The sequence below is a fragment of the Sceloporus occidentalis genome, unplaced genomic scaffold (assembly GCF_023333645.1).
Source record: "Sceloporus occidentalis isolate IW3139 unplaced genomic scaffold, rSceOcc1.0.p SCAF_4, whole genome shotgun sequence".
In the NCBI taxonomy this organism is placed as follows: Eukaryota; Metazoa; Chordata; class Lepidosauria; order Squamata; family Phrynosomatidae; genus Sceloporus; species Sceloporus occidentalis.
Window position 1 is genome coordinate 187,595,964 of NW_028316984.1, and position 16,052 is coordinate 187,612,015.

The following is a 16,052-nucleotide window of genomic DNA, read 5'->3' on the forward strand; positions in this document are numbered from 1 at the left end:
GCCTTACAGTTTAAAAAGACATGACACAAAAGGAGAAGGGAAAGGCAGTGGGGAAGGGGATTGGCAGATGCTGCTGGTTCTTCTCTCCTTCCAAGGCCAGGGCAGTGATGGTTAAGATGGAGGGAGGGTTTTTCATCTGCCTTTGGTGCGAAGCATGGTGGAGCTGTGCCTGCCTCTCCTCTCTCTCTGAGGCCAGGATGGTAGCAGTTAAGATGGAGGGAGGGCCTTAGATAAATTAGATAAGAACTTAAAAGTGTGCCTGTTCTGGACAACTCCACAATTCAGGAATTTGTAGTACCCAGACTTTTCCAAGCTCTGGGTTGGATGATATTATCTACAGTGGAAGGAATGGGTGTCCTTTGGATAGATTAAAATGCTTTGTATCATGATGTAGGAATAGGAGGAAAGTTGCATTCCTCACCCCTGCTGGACCCTAAAGCACAGGAAATTGCTGTCTTCTGAAACTGCTTTGCGGAGAATGTCTGTATGGGTTTATCTTTTCCAATTGTGAAGTATAAGTCTTTTAGCTACCGTAAAAACATATAGAATCCAATCATATTGACCATCACTTAAATTCCATGGCACAGGGATATAATTTAAAAGTACATATGTGTCAAAAATATCAAAGAGACTTCTAATGCAAAATCCCTCCTCCTCCATTATAAGGGATACGTAAATTGGGCTCCTAGCTGCTAAACTGATCAGTATAGGCTCACAGGAATATTTCAGAGATTAGGATTTTGTATCAGTGCAGACATTTCTTCTGCATAATATCTGGCCTTATGAGGAAGACCACATTACAGAAGATTTTTTCTTTATAAAGGAAGCCACAGCTCTGAACAGACCTCAACAGAACTGTTGATGGCCAAGGATCTTGGAGACACTGGGATAGCTGTGTTGGCCATGCAGCAAAATGCAAGAAAATCCACAAAAGAGCAATAGCTTTATTGGTCAACCAAAATGTACAAAATATATCATGCAAGCTTTTGAAGCCCCACTGGCTTCTTCATCAAACAAAAATATGTTTTAAAAATCATATACGAGAAGGAAAGTGACAGTGTTAGAGTCACAAGCCTACATTCTGTATCAGATATTTCTGTTGTAGTTCATTTGTTCTGGAGGGATCTCAGTGCAGACAGAGGTCACTCCCCTACTCGGACATGTGAGGACTAGGGAAAAGCCAGGTAATAAAATTTCAACTCCATTAGCATGAGGTAGGGAGAATGTGACTTGTGCCCAAGGTCACCGCTGATCAGGAATTCAAATCATGGTCTCCAGAGTTATATTCCAACACTCAAACCATTAGAGCATACTGGTTCTCAATCTACAGAGAATTCAGAAATTATAATGAATTTTCAATTTAAAAGAAGTGTCTGTCCTGATAACATGGATTTTCATTGCTCACAATAAATCTTGTCTTTCTCCAGCTTGATCTGTAAATCAAAGCCTCGCAATGTGATTACTCCTAAGTGGTATGATAATCCCTATGAATGGAATCAGGTAAGATTTGATACCCTCCCCAACCTCTGACCATTTAGATTTTATTAGAATATAACCAAATGAAAAAATGGCTGGCAAAATTACTAGAGCCTTCAAAACAGCTTGCAGATGTAATGCACGACTGATGAGCTAGATGTGGCTTTTCATAATTGTGTAGTTTTGGAATATTCTGAATATGGCTGCGTTCAAGTGTAACAGTGCAGTGTAACTGCATCTGGAGGGGCCCACAGTTGTCCACTCTTTCCTGTTCAAAATAAAAAGGCAGGCTTTGGGGATAGGGTTAGATACTGTTCTCAAATTTAGTCATTTGAAACTAAAATTTCTTTCCCCTCATTAGCAGAAATCAAACCTTGTCATTGACCAGTCTGACCCACGGGATGCAAGAGAAAAGGACACCTTTCTGTACCAGTTGCATAAGCTGGTTTTACTGAATGCCTAAGGATCTTACGCTAAGCACATCTTGCCAAAAGTCATATCTAGTCATGACTAATCAATTTTGTTTTGCAAATAAGCATTTGTAGGATTTAAATTGTTCCAAGAAGCAACATATATCTGTAAGTACCACATAAAAATGAAGTTCTCTGTTTAATTATTTTATGTTTTCCTAACTGACTACTTGTAGCCTTTTTTAAAAAGTATGTGCCTTATTTGAATTCTGAACAATTTATATCCAGTCCACATGTTAGCCATTTGGTACTGCAGGGGTGGAGAACCTTTGGCTCTGCAGATGTTATGGACTTCAGCTCTCCTTTACCATTAACTATGCTGGCTGGAGGGGGATGTCTTAGTACTAGGAGTCCAAAAATATCTGGAGGTCCAAAGCTCCCTGGCTAATGCATGAGTGCTGTTGACCACATTGATGCAACACTCAGCTCTTCTCCTTTTGACATGTAAAAGTGCCTGGCAAGCATCTGAAGGAGCAAGATAGCTGCAACTTTGAGGACTATCATATTTGGAATTCTGGAATCCTCCTTCATTTAGCTGGGAGATTTTGGGAGTTGTAGTCCAAAAAGTAACCGTTCTGGGATAGTGGATTGATGCCAGTCAAGGAGGACTGTCTTTTTCATGGATGTAACCCTTCAGGTGGAGGGAGCGAACAATCTGAAAGGGTTCCTTTTTTCTTTTTTTCTTTTATGGGTTTAAGGAGATATATAAATGGCTGTGGTTAATGTTCTCAAGTTGGCTAACTTTGATAATGTGGCTTAGTGTGAACCAGTGCTTCAAAGAACCCAAGTGAGATAAATAAAACTGGGAAATTACTTCAGTTTAACTTTTTAGTTAACTTTCAGAGCAGCCAACTAGGAAAACAGTATTTGCTTTTGGATTAGATGCACTAGACATTTAAGTGTTCAGGTTGATGTTTGCCTTCTGTTATTAGCTGTATGCTAAATTTGTAGTTTGAAAAAAAATTGTAGTTGGGAAAAAATAAAGCATTTGAATGTAATATACTGTGGGTTTGTGCCTTTTTTAAAAAAGAATTGTGTGTGTGTGTGTGTGTGTGTGTGTGTGCTTTTTCCTACCTGCAGTTAATGTTTATGTTGTCCCAGTGGAAACTATTGGACGATGTATTGTTTAACTGCAAAATATACTGATTACTGTATATACTCGTGTATAAGTCTAGAATTTTTAATCAAAAAAACCTGAGTCGATTTATCCACAGGTCAGTGTAAATACTGTATTTTAATTCTTGTAAATAAAGGAACCACCAGTAATACAGCGATGGTCCAACAGCATATCCCCAGCCACAGGAATGATGGACTGAGACTTGCAGCTGCACATCTCAGCATACATCTGTGAAACCAGGAAAAAAGAATCTAAGAAAATATCTGTAACTCACTCAGTCCATCCCTTCCTATTCTGCTGTGCTGTTGTTTTTCTGTGTTTTCAAGCCATTTCCAACTTGGGGCTATCCTAATGTGAACCTATCATGTTGTTGTTGTTTTTTGGCAAGTTTCTTCAGAGGGGATTTGCTATTGCCAGCCTTTGGGGTTGAGAGTGTGTGACTTGCCTAAGGTCACCCAGTGGGTTTCAAGGCCGAGTGGAGATTCAAACCCTGTTCTCCAGAATCATAGTCCAATGCTTTCTATACCTTAAAATAGTAGTTTTTCTATTTTCGACTGGTTAAATACATCCTATTTCTTGGTTTTTTCCCCCTGTTCTGTAAAGTTGCCTGCTGCTATTCCCCCCCCCCTTTTTTCTAAATATAATGATAGTGATTTTCAAGACATCTGGTGGGTTTTGGATTTTCATCCTACCTCTCAACATTGACAACAACTGTTTGAATCCAAATCTCATAGTTGGCTACCTTTACAACAAGGGATTCATAGACTCATCAAGCTGGAAGAGACCCCAAGGGCCATCCAGTCCAACCTCCTGTCATGCAAGAAGACACAATCAAAGCACCCTCAACAGTTGGCCATCCAGCCTCTGTTTAAAGACTCCTAAAGAAGGAGACTCCACCACTCTCCAAGGGAGTGTGTTCCACTGTTGAACAGCTCTCACTGTCAGGAAGTTCCTCCGGATGTTTAGGTGAAATCTCTTCTCCTGTAGTTTGCACCCACTGCTCCGGGTCCAGCTCCGGGAGCTGGAGTAAACAAGCTTGCTCCATCCTCAATATGGCACCCCTTCAAATACTTAAACAGGGCTATCATTATATCACCTCTTAACCTTCTTTTCTCCAGGCTGAACATACCCAGCTTCCTAAGTCTCTCCTCATAAGGCATGAGACATAGGGATTATTGAGAGGGAAAATGGAAGTTCCACTTTATTTCTGGGAATCTGCTGCCACCCAGTGGATTCTGTGGATTTAGTTTGTCTCTGAACTTTATTTGTACCCAAATAAAGCTATCTTTGAGCCAGCATGATGTAGTTTTTTTGAGCATTGGTTTATGATTCTGGAGAGCAGGGTTCGAATCCTGGCTCAGCCATGTAAACCCCCTGGTCACACGCTCTTAGCCTCATGATAAGTTTGCCTTTGAGTTACTAGAAGTCAGAAATGAATTGAAGGCCCAAACAACAACAACCAATACCTGGGAGAGACATCACAAGGTAGTCATTTGAATGTTGGACTAGGAATGTTCGACTTTGAACCCCCAGACAATCTTTTGGGGTGATCTTGGACTAGTCATACAGAAAAAGGCAATGGCAAACCTCTGAATATATGTTGCCAAGAAAACCCTATGGTAAGGTTGAGTTGAAGGCACTTAACAACAAATAGGTTCACAACCTGAATTGTTTCAAACATGGTAGGGCCCTGAACTGCAGTAGCAAAGAGAATTGGAAAGGGAGTGTCACTCCTTGATGGTGTGGATTTATAAAATCGCATACAGCCACACCTTTTTGAAGTTATTTTTGATAGAAAGAGGCAAAAGCGATACCGTAGAGAAGTAATCATCTTAGGGCTCATTCACACTAGCGTTTTGCGCTGGGGAGATCTATAGCGATTTGGATAAATGCAATACCGAATCTGACTGAATCTGACTTGAATTGAAGCTTCCACTAGGTTTAACCCAATCAAATCTCTCTGGCTCAATTTAACCCTCTCAAAGTTCACATTGACCAAAGCACCGATTCAAAATGGATCCTCCGTACCGATCGCATTCGATCATGTTCAGGTTTTTTTGTTGTTCTGTCAATCAAACAATGTCCATCTACGTCATTCCACTTCTGTTGTCATTGAGGTCACTTTGGATCCGCTATCACCATTTGTGATGCCTACTCCACATGGTCTTCCAGCCCCATCATGGATTCTTTGTTTCAAGTCCTTTTCCATGCCATCTGGACACACTTTAAAGATAAAAAACATGCCCCCAAAACCACCTGTTCCCTGCTTGGGTGCATCTGACAACACATCAGTTATGGAACACAAACAATCAGAAAAGGGAGACAGCTGAATGATATGTTAGCGGGGTTATAAAGAATATTTAACAGAATACTCAGCCATGCAAACTCAAAAGGTTTGCAAATTCTGTAAAAAATAAAAATTTTAAAAAAAAACCCTAAGCAGTAGTTTAAAGGTTCCAATTGTGGGAAATTTGAAATCTCTGTCAACAACTAGCGCTAGCACAAAAAATGGTGCTTGCCATTCACTCTGTGATGGGTTGGGCATGTTCTGCCTGTCTGTCCACCCTATGCCCATTAATCCCCTCCCTTCAGGATGCCCCGAATGGGAATTGGGAGCAAGTTCCTATTATAAGCACCTAAATAAAACCCAGGTTTTTTGAAAAGAGACGGGGGAAACCTGGTATCGGAAAACCTGTGCTAAAGGGATTTGACATAATCCCTAATCAGGTTGGAAAAACCTGATTCAAGTGTGAATGACCCATGTTTAAACTGGTTTGTAAACTGATTCAAGTGTGAAGTACCCACTTTTAAACTGGTTTGCAACCCAGGTTATACCATCATGTGAACGACCCCTTACATATTTTCTTGAAAATATGAAGACCCAGATTTTGAATAATTATTTCTGGCATATAGCTTGAGTAAATGGGAAAGTATGATGCAACATTTATTTTACTTCATTTAAAACTATTTAAGAAAAGTACTGGTGTCTATGGTGATTTAAAGACCTTGCGTCTAGCTAGGCTATAGAAATAATCTGGTTTGACACCCCTTTAACTGCCATGGTTCAGTGCTATGGAATTCTGGGAATAGTAGTTTGGTAAGACATTTAGCTTTTTCTGTCCTAGAGCTCTGGTGCCACAACAAACTACCATTCCCATAATTCCATAGTATTGAGCCCTGGCAATTAAGAGAGCGTCCAACCAGATTATTTCTGCATTGCGGATGCAGCTCTTGTTCGGAAGTCTTTAAAAAGAGGTTCGATGCCCATCTTTTGAGAATCCTTTAGCTGCATCTGTAACAGCTAAAGTGTAGAGAGTGTATAGCTGCATGGTGGTGGGGGGTAAGACTAGATAGCCCTTCTAACCCCTTCCAACTCTAAAATTTTATGTCAGAGAAGATAATAGTTTTCAGTATTTTGTATTTCTGCAAAGAAAAGCCAAAAAATGTTGAAGCATATCATAAATGGATAGCTAGAAAATGGAATTTCTTTTAAAATTGCTGAGACATTTTTCAGGCTTTCTCTCTTGGGGTTTAATGGTTCAGCCTTGTGGCAGCCCAAAAGAGTTTGTGATCAGGGTCCAAAACCCACTGCTGAAATAATCCAGGTTGACACTACTTTAACTCCCCTGGCTGAGTGCTAGGGAATCCTGGGAATTGCAGTTTGCTGTGGTGCCAGAGTGCTCTGACAGAGACAGCTAAATGCCTCACAAAACTCCAGTTCCCAGAATTTCCTAGCATTGGGCCAGGGCAGTTAGAGCGGTATCAAACTGGATTATTTCTGCAGCATGTTTGGGCACCAGGTCTCTTGGCAGTCTTTTGCAATGACACTGGCAAGTTTGAGAAGGAGGTCACACAGCAGCACAAGCATGAATGTCAGATGGAAGATGCCACATGTGTTGGATAAAAATAGAAAGTCCATGGAGATGAGAGGATCAAAGCTTGAGGAAGATAAGCAGCACTGAATGCGGTGGCTCTGGGCAGACAGAGAGCATGGCAGCTGCAGGAGAGACACCTCCTGCCCCACGGCTGCAGCGGCTGAGAAGCTCTTCCCTGAGCCATGAGAGCCTGTGGGGCTCCCCAGAAGTCTGGCCTGCCAGGGAGGAAGCCAGAGCTCGCGTGCTGGTGCTCAACACTGGGGGCACCATTGGCATGGCAGGCAGTGAATGTGATGGAGGTAAGTGGGAGAGAAGTGGGCAGTGGGTTTAAATTATAGAACAGGAGTGAGGACTCTTGTGCCAAATCCATCCTCTTCCTCATGATACTTTTGTTTGGATGTTTTCCAGCTTTTGTGTACTGTACATACTCATTATGTAGAGAGATCTTGTAGCACCTTTGGGACTAACTGAAAGAAGGAAGTTGGCAGCATGAGCTTTCGTAGACTTTAGTGTACAGTGGACCCTTGTTATCCGCTGGGGTTTGGTTCCAAGATGCCCCGTGTATAACAAAATCTGTGGATGCTCAAGTCCCATTAAATATAATGACATAACAAAATGGTGTTTTGAGCATTGGACTACGACTCTGCAGGTCAGGGTTTTATTCCCCCATTCAGCCATGGAAACTCACTGGGTGAGAGTCACACATTCTCAGCCCCAGAGCCTCCCAGGTTCGCCTCAGGGATGCCATAAGTTGGAAATGACTTGAAGGCATACCACAACAACTTATCTTGTGAGTGGGCAAAGGGCAGGCTTCATGTTCCCCCCCCCCGACCCATTTTTATGGTACCCGAAGCCCTCACCAGTTTTCCAACAACCCCCATGCCCCTATTTTAAAGGCTAGCATGATTTTCAGGCAGTTTTTAAGCCCAAGCTCTGCAGAAAGCCCTCTAAATGCTTGAAAGCACACACAAAAAAACATTCACACCACACTTACAGCATCCCAGAACCTCATATTACCGCCAAATACTTCTGTTTTTCTCTGCAGTCCTCTCAAAAAGGTGAAAGGAAAGAGTATAATTGGCAAGAAAAGTTCTCAGTGATTTACATATTAACAAAAACAAGACAGGAAGATCCCTGTTGTTGTCTGCCTCCCAGTCATTTTTCACTTATGGCAAACTTAAGGCGAAGGGTTTTCTTGGCAAGTTTCTTCGGAGGAGTTTTGTCATTGCCATCCTCTGAGGCTGAGAGTGTGTGATTTGTCCAAGGTCATCTAGTGGGTTTTTTGAGTGCAGAATTGAACCCTAATAATCATAGTCCAACATTCACCATGGGCTTATAATGTAAAAAGACATGAGACAAAAGGAAAATGGGAGTGGGAGAGAAAAGGAAAATAAGAGCAATAATCCAATAGCAATAGCATTTCTATACCGCTTAGTGCACTTAAGCACTCCCTAAGTGGTTTGCAACTGTAAGCTACCAACAATCTGGGTACTCATTTTAGTGACTTCGGAAGGATGCAAGCCTGAGTCGAGCTTGAGCCCTTTTGCTGGTATTGAACTCGCAACCTTGTGGTTTGTGAGTGAGTGGCTGCATTACAGGCATTTAACTCTGCACCACCAAGGGAGTTGCAGGGAATCCTTTGTCTTGTTAGTTTATAGCCCTGTTCAGAGAGGTCAAAATGTGCACCAGTGTTCTCATTCCCAATGTTATACCAGGCCTTCACCCTCGTATTTTCAGACACTATGTTCTATTGAAAGTTAACAGCTTGTTTTCAACCAATTCCTTTTGTGTGTTCCTCTCTTTCTAGGGCTTGCTCCTCAGGCTAATAAGTTAGTGGAGGCCTTGAAAAAAATGCCAATGCTACATGATGCAGAATATGCCAAGGCCACAAAATTTTATGATTCCTGTGCCCTTCCAGAAAGCACTTTGGTGCTTCCGTAAGTACATGCGGATATTCTTCTTCCTAGGCCTGCTAGATGTTGGAGCTGCAAGCATACAGTGAGAGGGGTTCTTGGTTTCTGTTTTGGATTTTTCTTTGCCTGAAGACTTGCCAGGGTCTCTGAGAAGATGGTACAAGGTGGTTTTATTCAAGCTTGTTTTTGTTATGTATGTTATGTGCCTTCCAGTTGTCTGCCGACTTATGGAGACCTCATGAATTTCATAGGGTTTTCTTAGGCAAGGAATCCTCAGAGGTGGTTTTGCCATTTTCTTCCTCTACAGCACCTGGTATTCATTTGTAGGCTCTGTTCCAAGTAATAACCAGGACCGACCCTGCTTACCTTCTAAGATCAGACAAAAACTGGTGCCTTTTGGCAGGGCTAGCTTTTGCTAGATAATTTGGGGTAGATATCTATCCCGAGATGGTGAAATGGCATGTGTTTCATAAATCCAGTTATATAAAAACTTCATAGTATATGTGGAAGTTTCTGGTGTGTACAGCAGAGGTGGCTGGTGGAGGAAGAGATATGACCAGCAAACTTTCTCCTCCTCCACCAGCCACCTCTGCTGTACACACCAGAAACTTCCACATATACTATGAAGTTTTTATATAACTGGATTTATGAAATACACATCATTTTCACCATCTCAGGATAGATACCTATCCAAAATTATCTATGACTAGGAAAAGCTAGCCCTGGTGTTGGTGTGTATGGTGGATATTTTCACCACCTTTTTAGGCCCAAGAGAAAACCTTTTTACAACATGACATGATTGGGAAGTCACTTGTTGTTTACTTCTTATTTTTTAAAAATGTATCTCTCATGCCTGAAATGGCCCAAGGGACCTAAAAACATGGCACAATGCTCCCTGGCCCATTAGAGGACATTTTAGAGCAATTTCTTTTTAACCCAGGAGGTCTTGGTGTCATTTGTAGCCCATGGGCCACACTGTGTCCACCTTAGCAACCCTTTGGCCAGAATTGTAGTGCTCTTCTGTCTGTCCAGTTGGTTATCTTCGGCATAGCACTAGCATTATTGCATTGTCTTCAAGGCCTGTGGACCTGTTGGAGGAGGGTCTAGTATTTCATGGATGAAGCTCTTACTGCTGGAGCTCAGGGGCTGAATGGAATGTCAACTGAGTTCCAGTGCTCAATTGAGTTACAAGTCAGGGGGCTGCCAATGCCGGGGTGGGGTCATGTGTCTTTAGTTTAGGAGGTCTCTGGTCTTTCAGGCTCAGAGGTCTCCAAGACCTCAGGTTGATGGTACTCTAGTTCCTCTAGTGGTGTTGGGATCTGGTTTCTCCTCCGTTCCTCAGACTCTGTGTCCTTGGGGCATAATAACATTACCAGGCCTGCCAGGTTCAGAGCTCATTGGTGAACCTTACGTGATCCTGAGGTGGAATCTCAATAAGGTTGGTTTGTATGAGGGCCACGCAATTGCATTTATGTATGTTCAACTTCCTTTTCTGAAATTTCTGTCTTATTCAGACTCTCTAAAAGAAAGAAAAGGGTGATCTACAGCATCGTAGAGTATTCACCACTACTTGATTCTTGTAACATGACAACAGATGACTGGGCTAAGATCGCCAAAGATCTTGAGGTATTAGACTACATGACTAGGTTTCTTATACTTACATCTTAAAATATGGTACTGTATTGTATATACTCATGTATAAGTCTAGAAATTGGAATTGGACTTTTGGATATGTGAAATCTCCTTTCTGAAGCAGCATGACATTTCAAAAAGATGCTTGGCATTTTATATTCATCAGGGGTTTGTTTCATTAAATACTATCTTCCATATTTTTTTCTTTAGATGGTTTTTATATTGTCGTTCAATTACATTTTCATGTCATTGGCTCAAAATTTTCTTTTTGTTGTTGTAAACAGCTTTGAAATACTGAGAAATGTGATGTACCAATTAATACATATTTTGGGGTTGAGCCAAGGCATTCAAGCCTAGCAAGTTCTTTAGGACTCTGCTATTAGTTCCAGTTAAATAGAGTGTCACCATTTTGAACATCACTCTCTTCTGCCTGCTACGCAACCCTGGCTTGCCATTTCTGTGCTGTTCAATAATGTGTTGTGTTGTTGTTGTTGTTGTTGTTGTTACATGCTGTTGTTGTTACAGAGTTTAAATCAACTCTGGGCATGTGGAAACCCTATCCTAAGGTTTTCTGGGCAAGATCTGGTCATTGTCTTTCTCTAAAGCTGAGAGAGTGTGACTTGCCCAAGACCATGGGTTTCCATGGCTGAATGGGAATTTGAAACCTGGTCTCTTGAAGTCCTAATCCAGTTCTCAAGGCATTTTGCTTTGCCAGTAACCTACATGTGACAGGGATAGGGTTTGCCAATTGTGATATCAGCCCATGTACAACCTGTAGGACTGTCTTATGTATCCAACATGCAGGGGAAACCATTATACTTAGCAATCTTTCTGTCTGATCCCATCTTTGGGAATTATTTACATGAATGGTTTTTTTTTTTTTGGGGGGGGGGGTTGGGATATGTGGCCATGTTCTAGAAGAGTTTATTCCTGACATTTCGCCAGCATCTGTGGCTGGCATCTTCAGAGAATGAAGATCTCTGAAGATGCCAGCCAAAGATGCTGGTGAAACGTCAGGAATAATCTCTTCTAGAACATGGTCACATAGCCCGAAAAACCCACAAGAACTATGGATGCTGGCCATGAAAGCCTTCGACTTCACATATTTACATGAATGTTTTTGATTTCCTTAGACCTATTATGAACAATATGATGGCTTTGTGATCCTTCACGGAACAGACACAATGGCTTATACGGCTGCTGCTTTGTCCTTCATGTGTGAGAACCTGGGTAAAACCATTGTTCTAACAGGAGCTCAGGTAAATGGATGTAGCTTGTGATTGTGGGAAGCCTTTCATTGTGACACTGCTCACCTAGCAGAATGTGGGCTCCTTTGATTTTTATCTCTGTGTTTCAGTGTTCTCAAAATGTCTGCTAGATTAATGGTACATACAAGAGATATGTAAGACTTCTCAAAATGCAGTTGGTAGGCTTTATTAAAACTACTCTTGGGAGTGCTTATTATCAGTGTCAGCTGATATGCCAACTGTGCTCCTTTCTAGAGCTGAAGGGCTTAAAGATGGCAGTGCATGCCCTGGTAACTTCAAGGCTGGATTTCTGCAACATGCTACCTCTCTACCAAGTTCAGAAACCTCATTTAGTTCTCAGGAATTTAATCTGAGTTTTAAAAGAGCACTAAAGAGCAATCTCTTGTTGCAGATGATTTTTAAATTGTGGGTGTTTAAATTATGAATGGATTGTTTTAATATGTAATAATAATAATAATAATAATAATAATAATAATAATAATAATAATTTATATTCCGCTTAATCACTTGGAATCCAAGCAGATTACAACAATAAAAGGGGATACAGTTAAAATTCTAAAACCCCTATCCCTTCCCTCCACCCAGTATAAAAACATAGTAATACTAAAAAGAGACTAAACCAGACAGATATTAAAACAGTAGTATAAAATCACAGTTAAAATCAATGGAAGATTTGTCAAAAAGAAATGTATAGCGAGGACCAGATAGGATGGAAAAAGGGATGGAGAAAAGGGGAGAGAAGTGGAGGGGGGGAGGCAGAAAAATAGAAGTGAACCTAGTCTTGAAAGGCCTGCCAGAAGAGATCCGTCTTAATAGCCTTCTTAAAGGTTTCCAAGGTGATTGATCTCATCTGGCAGGTCATTCCAGAGTCTAGGAGCAACTGCCGAAAAGGAGCGCTGGGTCACTGCTGAAAGTCTAGTCCTCTTTGGTGGAAGCAGATTGTTCCCAGCAGAACAAAGAGTGCGGGAAGGATGATATGGGAGAAGGCGTTCCCGCAAGAAGTCAGGACCCAAGCCATGTAGGGCTTTAAAGGGTAAAACGAACACTTTGTATCTTGCCTGGAAACTAACAGGCAGCCAGTGAAGGGATTTTAAAACTGGTGCAATGTGGGCAAATGTAGATGTGCCAATAACCAGCCTGGCTGCCATATTCTGTATCAGTTGAAGTTTCCGAACTTGACACAGAGGTAGCCCCACGTAGAGCGCATTACAAAAGTTGAGCCGAGAGGTTACCAGTGCATGTACTACTGTTTCCAGGTCTTCCCGCTCCAGGAAGGGTTGCAGTTGGCATATCAGCCGAAGCTGAAAGCAAGTGCTCCTGACCATCACATCCACCTGAGCCGTCAGATGGAGAGACGAGTCTAGGAGCAGCCCCAAACTGCTGACAGAGTCCTTCAGGGGAAGTGTGACCCCATCCAGAACTGGTTGACATAACTCCATTCCCGGATTGGGAGTCCCTATTACTAGTACCTCCTTCTTACCTGGATTCAACTTGAGTTTGTTTTCCCTCATCCAGTCCATTACTGCCCCAAGACAGGCATTCAGAGGAGAGATGCCTTCCTTAGTCACGGCATCAGTCTGAGACATAGAGAAATATATTTGGGTGTCATCAGCATACTGATAACACCCCACCCCATGTCTCCAGATGATCTCACCCAGCGGCTTCATGTAAATGTTGAACAGCATTGGGGACAGAATTGCACCTTGAGGGACGCCTGACCTGAACTCCCTCTTGGCGGAATAACTGTCCTCAAGCAACACCATCTGGAATCTACCCAAGAGGTAGGACCGGAACCACTGCAAAGCAGAGCCTCCGATTCCCAGCTCTCTCATGCGTTCCAGAAGGATACCATGGTTGATGGTATCAAAGGCTGCTGAGAGGTCCAAGAGCACCAGCAGGGTCACACTTCCCCTGTCGGTGCCTAGATGGAGATTGTTATTTCAACTGATTATGTATTTTTAATCGATGTTAGCTGATGTTACATGACTATCTGTTGCTGTATTTTAATCTGTTGTTTCCCATCTTGTGATGGGAAATGATAATGATAATAATAATTATTAAATATATGGCAAACAAAACCACTACAGGGAAATCTGAACAGTTAGTTTCTCATAATGAGGATATTATGAATAAGAACATAGGGATCTCCTTTATACTGAATCAGCATAAAAGTTTATTTAGCCCAGTGTTGTTACGTCTGACTGGCAGTGGCTGTCCTGGATTTCAGGCAGATTCTTTTTTTTTTTTTTAGCTCTACCTGGAAATTCTTGTTAATCTTTGTGAGGACTTTTATATACCTAATAATAATAATAATAATAATAATAATAATAATAAGTTTTATTTATAAACCGCTATTCTATGTTGATCATAGCAGTATACAGGTAAAAATTGCAATATCAAATACAAAATACAGGATAAAAATTGCAATATATAAATAAAACTTCATTAAAAACATTTCAAAATACAGATTAAAACCATACATCAAATCCAGGCCAGCTAAATGTGCTCGATAATGCTGTACATATAGGGGGGAGTCATATATCATCAAGGAGCATCGGGGAAGGCTTGCCGAAACAGGAAGGTTTTAAGTCTCTTTTTAAAGAGATCCAGGGAAGTGGCGGAGCGGAGTTCCTCAGGAAGGGTGTTCCAGATCCCAGGGGCTGAGATAGAAAAGGCCCTTTGTGAGGTTGATACATATCTTGTTATTGGGATCCTCAACAGATTCTTCCCAGACGACCTGAGTGTGCGGGGCGGACTATATGGGGAGAGGCGGTCCTCCAAGTACCCTGGGCCCAAGCCATTTAGGGCTTTATAGGTTATAACCAACACCTTGTATTGTGCCCGGAAGCAAACAGGCAGCCAATGGAGATCATACAAAATTGGTGTTATATGGTCGGCCCTGGAGCGTCCAGTGACCAGCCTAGCTGCCATATTCTGGACTAGCTGAAGCTTCCGGGTTTGGTACAAGGGTTGCCCCATGTAGAGCACATTACAGAAGTCCAACCGAGAGGTTACCAGAGCATGTACCACTGTTTCAAGGTCCTCCCGGCATAGGTAGGGTCGCAGCTGGCGTTTCAGCCAAAGCTGGTAACAGGTGCTTCTGACCATCACATCCACCTGAGAAGTCAGCTGGAGCGACAAGTCCAAAAACACCCCCAAACTGCAAACTGAGTCCTTCAGGGGGAGCGTGACCCCATTCAGGACAGGACAAATTTCACCACCCGGACCGGGCGAGCCTATCACTAGTACTTCCGTTTTCTCTGGATTCAAGCTGAATTTGTTTTTCCTCATCCATCATTAAGGCACCAAATGTGGGGGCTTATACTTGTCCTCCCGCCACCAGTGGCACCACCTTTTCATGGTGGTGGGATTGTGTGCTCCTGTGAAGCACGAGGCTGTGCTGATAGAAGCACTGTTGCTGGTAGGGTCTCCCATGTCAGACATGCTTTTTGCCGGGGAGACAGATTAGATGTGCAAAACAGCTGCTAAGCAGCAGCAGTAGTAAAGAGTGACAGTGGTGAATGATCTCCTAGAGACTATGGAAGTGGCACTAGTTAACACTTGTTAGTATTGTGCATAAACCTCTTTTTGATTGCCTTTTATCATGAAAACCTTACAATGAGACAATCCAAAATGAACGAAGAGATAGTGCCAGAAGATGAAATTCCCAGGTCGAATAGTACTCAGTGAGCTACTGGGACAGGTCAGAGGACAACTACGAGTAGTGCTGTAGCTAATGATGCAACTAGACTCAACCTGAAACAACAACATTCAGCTATTGATGTAAACAGAAAGTCCAAAGTTGAATGACACCTATTATAGGAACGTGGAAAGTAAGAAGCATGAATCAGGGGAAGCTAAACATAGTGAAACAAGAAATGGAACATGCAGACATTCCAGTACTTGGGGTGAGTTGGCGTTGGTACCATACTACTGACTTCGATTCCACCCAGAATTGCTTCTGACTCCATGATGTTAGTACAGGTTACATGATGTGTAACCTGTACTCAGGACAAGTGGCCACTGTTAGGACAAAATATGGAGAAACAAAATGATTTCCCATTGGCAAGAGGGTCAGGCAAGGCTGCATTTTATCACCCTATCTCTTTAACATGTAATGCTGAATGTATTCATGTGTAAAGAAGGATTAGACTCAGAGGAATGTTTGTGAAAACTTGAGGAACAACATCAACAATTTAAGATATGTGGATATCATCATACTACTAGCAGAAAATAGGAAGAACTCGGAAGGATGCAAGCCTGAGTCGAGCTTGAGCCCTTTTGCTGGTATTGAACTCACA

At 42.0% G+C, this 16,052-nt stretch overlaps 1 protein-coding gene and 1 pseudogene across 6 annotated transcripts in view; both read left to right on the forward strand.

Moving 5' to 3' along the window:
* Positions 1-2,924, forward strand: part of TDRD9 (tudor domain containing 9) — a 147,204-nt gene extending 144,280 nt beyond the window's left edge. For 4 of the 5 annotated variants that reach the window (XM_089522641.1, XM_089522643.1, XM_089522644.1 and 1 more), the window contains 2 exons: positions 1,428-1,500; positions 1,838-2,924. In XM_089522641.1, coding sequence (XP_089378767.1) covers positions 1,428-1,500; positions 1,838-1,939 — 175 coding nt within the window. In that variant the 3' untranslated portion in view covers positions 1,940-2,924. The remainder of the gene's footprint in view (positions 1-1,427; positions 1,501-1,837) is intronic. The other variant, XM_089522642.1, reaches the window with a different exon arrangement.
* A 4,082-nt stretch (positions 2,925-7,006) lies between these two features.
* The window catches only part of LOC149315162 (60 kDa lysophospholipase-like), a 37,145-nt pseudogene continuing 28,099 nt past the window's right edge, over positions 7,007-16,052 (forward strand). Inside the window, exons 1-4 of the transcript XR_016281031.1 lie at positions 7,007-7,237; positions 8,746-8,875; positions 10,366-10,477; positions 11,617-11,742. The product of XR_016281031.1 is annotated as a 60 kDa lysophospholipase-like (transcript). The remainder of the gene's footprint in view (positions 7,238-8,745; positions 8,876-10,365; positions 10,478-11,616; positions 11,743-16,052) is intronic.